Consider the following 6,000-nt stretch of genomic DNA (forward strand, 5'->3'; position numbering starts at 1 on the left):
GCTAAACATATGAAAAATATTATCTAAAAATAATTATTTTTATTCTTAAAAATAAATTTTATTTATATAAAACAAAAAAATAGATGAATTAGAATAATATATTTAAAAATTTAATATTCACAGTAAAATTTAAAATAAACCTCACTTCAAAAAAGTTTCCGGACTCGTAACTCGGATCATAAGAAATAAATTGATATAAAAGAAATTGAAGATAATCACAAAACTATTTTTCTTAATAATGTAAAAAAATGAAATCATAAAAAAAAACAAGAAAAAAATATATCAACTCGCCTTAATTTTTCAAACTTATGACCCAAGCTATTGGATTGAAAGCACCATAAATAAAAAATTTATGAAGCCCAATCCCTAGTAAATTAAATGTTGAGGATGAAACTGGGAAAAAAATCAATTGCACAAAAAGACCTAAAATAAAAAAAATTACATTAAATGATAAAATTAAAAACAAATAAAACTTTAACAAAAGAGTTAAGAAAAAACTAGAAACCAAGGGAATAAAGATCAAATTGTAAAAAAAATAATTGAAGAACTAAATTGAAAATAAAGAAATTTTTTATAAAAAGGCCAAGTATAAAAATTAAAATTAAAAAAAAACTAAAATAAAAATACAAAAAATAAAAAGATTAGACATGTACTTTTTAGGTTAAGAGAAAGAAAAGAAGAGGAAAAGATCATTAATAACAAACCGCTCATTAATTATCATCACATGCCATATCATGAGAAAAAGAATACAACAACGTTTCCAACGACATGAAAGAAGGGCGTGGCTACTAGAAGACATCTTACACGCTGCTTAAAAAGGGTTGATACCTCTCATGCACCAAACGAGTAAGTATGAACAACTTTTTTGAATAAAAAATTAAGAATTCAACATAAAAAATAAAATGCGTTTAATAAATTTAAAATTTATAAAAAAACCGATGGCAAAGGATAAGAATATCCCTAAATGTATGCCTTATTTTGCCGGGCAAGAATACTTTTTTATTGTATTTTAAGAAATGAAAAGATAGAAAAATAATTAATGAAAAGTTCTATTTTTTTAAAAAAAATTGAAGAATAAATAAGTCTTTTTATTATTGAAAAAACTAGAAAAAGAATGTATATATCCATAAACAACTATTTAATAACCAATAGATCATTAAAAAATACAAGATTACACTCAACATCGAAGCATTTGTTTTTTCTACTGACAGACAAAATAATAATTTTATAGTAGGAATCTATAATAATCTATATTTATTGCTAAGCACTCTTGGTTTTGTTAATTTTCTTACTAATAAATGCTATTAAAAGCCACATAAATCATGAATGGCAGTTACAGAGGATTGCCAAAAGACTCAAAACCACAGGGTAGGTGGCTGGAGAGATGATGATGATGATGATTAAACAACCATACATGGAATAGAGATCACAAAAACAATGACTCCACAATATTTCAGATTCTCAGTTTCATAAATTACAAGTGGATTTGGTACATCGACACGAGGCCTCAGTATGCCATTATGAGTTTTCGGCTCCTTTGCTTTTGGCGTTGGCTTGAACGAATCGCTCCGCCTCTTCTTTCAGTTCTCCTTCGATTTCTTCTAACTGCAATTTTTTAAAACCAGAAACCAAATAAATTTAGCAAATGCTTCTACTTGATATGCAATTTCAAAATAAATAAAGCTAGCTGAATAAGTTGAGACACCAAGTCATCCATGGCATCGAATCATTGGTTAGTAATCAAGAGTTAAACTCTGAATTCAGAAAAGCAAGTTAATTATCTAAAATTGGAGTGATGAAACAACGTCGCTGCAGCACTTCAACAAGCTACCTAGCTATGACTAGAGGCATCGTGATTTTTTCCTTTCTTTTGGATCCTACTGTCACAATCACATAATTCCAACAAGGCATATTTAGTTATTAAGAGAAGATAATTAATTCTGATATAGTTGACATGATAATAGGCAAGAACATGAGACATGGAACAAGGTACTGGGTTGATGAAAAGAAGCACCTTCTCGATAGCTTCATCAACTAGATGAGCATCCCTTTCTGCTTTTTCGGCTATATTTTCAATATATCTTGCCGTTTGTTTAAGTTTTCCCTCCGGCAAACTATCGGCTAAGTCTTCTACTACCTTGTCCACTTTATCAGCAACCTTTTCTACAGTTTCAGCAACAGCTTCTGTTGTCTGCATCAATGAATCAACTTTTGTCCACACATCCAATTCAAAAGCTAAGTTAGGCCCAGAATCATATCATAAGACTCTATGAAATATAGTCAATGATTAATGGCCATGCGTGCTGGATGTTAAACTCAAAGAAAATGTTCGTTTTAATCTCATAATGAATATCTCTACCTTTTGACCTTAGTACAGGCCACCATTTGCTGATGCCGAAGGGAGTTAAGGCTAAAATCAATCCCAGAACCCAAGTTTGCCTACACAATAAAAGTTTACTGCATCAGTACATCTTCAGATAATAGATTGCAGAAAGAATATTACGAATCGTATAGACATTGAAATTTCACAATAGCACTCACCAAGATCCGGGATTAAGATCAAAGGGAAGATTAAAAGGAAGAGGAAAAGGAAAAGGAATTCCTGATTCAACGCCGGTACTGTAGACAGCCATTTCCCTGAATCACAGTTAGGTACAGTCACATAAGGATCTGATGCAATCAGCTTTAGATAATCATAGTATAAGAAATTATAGCCAAGCAAAATTAAAGAGAGATTAAATATACATCTTTCTATTCTTTCCGCAGTGTAGGACTTCCTGAGTGGTAGTGGAAATGTTCATCTTCTGATGCCCAAGAAACTGGATTCTGTGATTGTGTTTTGAGGTTGCCAGATGAAAACTGAGATTGGTGCCATAAACTTGAGATCTCCGTCTGGATCCGGTAGGAAGACTAGCCCAGTTATGGGGAAGTGTTGATTTTGCACTGCACAACATCACTGCTAGGATTGATTTCTTAGAGGCTTATACGTATCTAGGCTGCGGGATGACAGAAATCCTTGGATAGAGAAGTAGCGTTTCAATCTGTTTACATATAAGAAGCTTGGAAGGAGTTATTTTGAATTTTCGACCATTCTCCATGTTTGACCATATAAATGACTTTTAGAAATGTTTGAAAACATATTTAAATTGCCAAGTAAGAAGAGAAAGCCAGTCAAAGACGCATTATTTCATGCCCTGACAAAATCCCTTAGGTTTATATTTTGGAACAGTAGCGACAAAGAAAATGAAAATAAAAGTACAATGTTTTTATATATTTTTTATTTCGAAAGTACATTAACTTATTCAAAAATTATTTTTAAAAGAATTATTTAATACTTGCTGGACCATGAATTATGTTTGTATCTCTTCAATCAACCATATTTCTGTTATTTTTATACTTCTATCTACATAAAAACTAACCAAACAAAACTTTAGAAATTAAACTTCTTTGTGGGACCATCAATATTGCAAGCGTGCAATGAATTCTTCTCTCTCTCCCTGGTGTTTGTTGGTTGTATGTGTGCTGTGAAAATATGATTAAACTTGAAAGACTGATTTAGGGTGATTGGGTAGTTACTTTTTAAAATATTTTTTATATTAAAATATATAAAAATAATATTTTTTTAATTTTTTAATTTTTAAAAATAATTATCATATTAAAACGATTCAAAATATTAAAAAAATAATTTTTAATAAAAAATTAAATTTTTTAAAAACATGGGTTGACTTACGTTTCTAAACACTCCCTCAGTTAAGAGTGTATTGGGTTAATTTTTTGAGATAATCTTTAGATCTATTTGAGTTTCAAAGTAAATTAGTTGAAAGTTGATTTAATGAACATTTAAAAATATAATTGCAATTATTTTTTAAAATATTTTTTATTTAGAAATATATTAAAAAAATATTTTTTATTTTAAAAAAATTATTTTTGATATCCGCGTATTAAAATGATTTAAAAACTCTAAAAAAATATTAATTTAAAACAAAAAAAATTAAATTTTTTTACCAATACTTTTAAAATATAAAAACAAACATGATTTAACATGAGGCAATCAACATAACAGGGGCACTCAATCAACTTAACCACGACTCGGTTTGGCTTAAAAAATTTAAAAATAATATCAAATTAATTTTTAAAAAAATATCAAAATAAAAATATTTTGAATTAATTCACTCAATCCAAATTAATCCGGCCGGGTATTAGTATTGTTAAGTTTAATAACTCTTTTTTTTAAATCTCATTTTTATTTCATTAAATGATTATAAAAGTAAATATTTATAAAAAATAAAACGAATAAAATCACTAAGGAAGAATGTGTTTCTTCTGCTGAACTTCATTTCTATATTAATGCATCTATTTATTATTTTAATGAGATTATTTTTTTATTATAAACAATGTTTATTTTAAATAAAAATCTATCATAATCACAAAGCAAGTTTTTTTAAAAATAACATCTTAATATTTATATGTAATTGAAGAAAATATGATAAAATCATAAAAAAAATCCATAAAAAAAAACTTAAAGAAACAAAAATTTTATTTTCATTGATTATTTATGAGAAACATAAAAATGTGAAAAAAAAACAAAGTCTCGAACCAAAACATATTTTTTTAAAAAAAGGGACTGAAAAGTGAAATCAAAAATTTTTTACAAGCCATATTTTTTAAAAAGACGTCCGTGAACAATGATTAAAAAAAGCTTGCATTTTCCCCCGCAGTCAATTTTGGTCCACACATTTTTCTCTTTAATATGGATTATCAAACAACACTATGTTACTGCAAAGTGAAACTGTAAAAAAAGAGCAATTAAAATCAAACAAAAAAAACCCTATTAATTCATGAGCTTGAAAAACCATTGTCATGAATATATGTTTAGTATAATTTTATAGAAAAAAAGTTTGAAAAATGAAATTGAAATAAATTAATTTTAAAAGTAAAAAAAATAAAAATAAACCCGCATTAACCTTTAAAACTAGTGATTCTCTAGTTACGAACATGGGGCTAATTCAATAGAAAGCAAACCGTAAAAAATAATAAAGTAAAACTAAAAAAACAAAGATAAGAAAAAAAACATCAACTTAAAAAATAAAAATAAAAATCAAGCAAACTCGAGTTAATTTTCTAAACTTGGTTTTATTTCTAAAACCCGTAATCTATGAAATCCTAGATCTGGATTCAATAAAAAAAAATTATTTTTTAACTAATTTAATTTTAAAGGATGAGATCATAGAATAAATATTAATAAAAAATACAAAAGAAAAAAATAACAAAAAAAATAAGAATAAAATTTGATGGAAAAAACCCAAAGATTGTGAAATTTTAAAAAATAAAAAAATCCTAAATAAAATAAATAAAAATTAAAAAATAATAACTAAATATGAAATATCATAAAATTACATGGGGTAAAATAAAAAAAAAACATTTATAAATTGATAGATTATTTATAGATTAAGAAATAGCTTAGAGGTGAAACTAAAAAGAAAAAATGTAGGAGATTAATTATAGATTATTTATAGATTATAAAAAGATTTTTAATTATGCTAAAAAACCCATAAGTGAAAGGCATTATTATTTTTCACTTATGCTAAAGTTGTAATTTGACTGTAAAGAAAATTACAGCTCTATCCTTATATAATATTGAAAAAACCAATTGTCAAATTCATTTATTTTTTTTTTAATTACACAATTACAATAAATAGTGATTTTAGTCTCGGTAAACCGTAACTTTAATTAGTATGACTTTTCAGAACCAGCACCGGTCAAACAAATTGCATTTGTCATTGTTGCCAGGCTCTCCAGTCTTTTGCTTCGTAGGATATGTCATCGGCCTCCGCTGCGACTTTTTGAACAAACGACTCCATCTCCTCTTCCATGCCTTCCTTCCACCTGCATTTTAATCGAAACAAGAGACGGCTTAAAATAATCAGATGTTACCAATCAGATTACTAAGACCACAAAGGGCAAAAATGTTTCAAGTTCAGCTGCCTCACATTTGGTTCC

The 6,000-nt window shown here is 27.4% G+C and overlaps 1 protein-coding gene across 1 annotated transcript; it reads right to left on the bottom strand.

Moving 5' to 3' along the window:
• Window positions 1-1,262: 1,262 nt before the first annotated feature.
• On the bottom strand, window positions 1,263-3,125 carry LOC105120397 (uncharacterized). Its single transcript, XM_011018566.1, has 5 exons — window positions 2,746-3,125; window positions 2,542-2,637; window positions 2,360-2,439; window positions 2,015-2,208; window positions 1,263-1,605 (listed from the first exon to the last, which is right to left on the bottom strand). The coding sequence occupies exons 1-5, from the start codon at window positions 2,952-2,954 to the stop codon at window positions 1,519-1,521; spliced, it is 666 nt and encodes a 221-aa protein (XP_011016868.1). The 5' UTR covers window positions 2,955-3,125; the 3' UTR covers window positions 1,263-1,518.
• Between the last annotated feature and the right edge of the window lie 2,875 nt (window positions 3,126-6,000).

Source organism: Populus euphratica, unplaced genomic scaffold, assembly GCF_000495115.2.
Source record: "Populus euphratica unplaced genomic scaffold, PopEup_1.0 scaffold6.1, whole genome shotgun sequence".
Lineage (NCBI taxonomy): Eukaryota > Viridiplantae > Streptophyta > Magnoliopsida > Malpighiales > Salicaceae > Populus > Populus euphratica.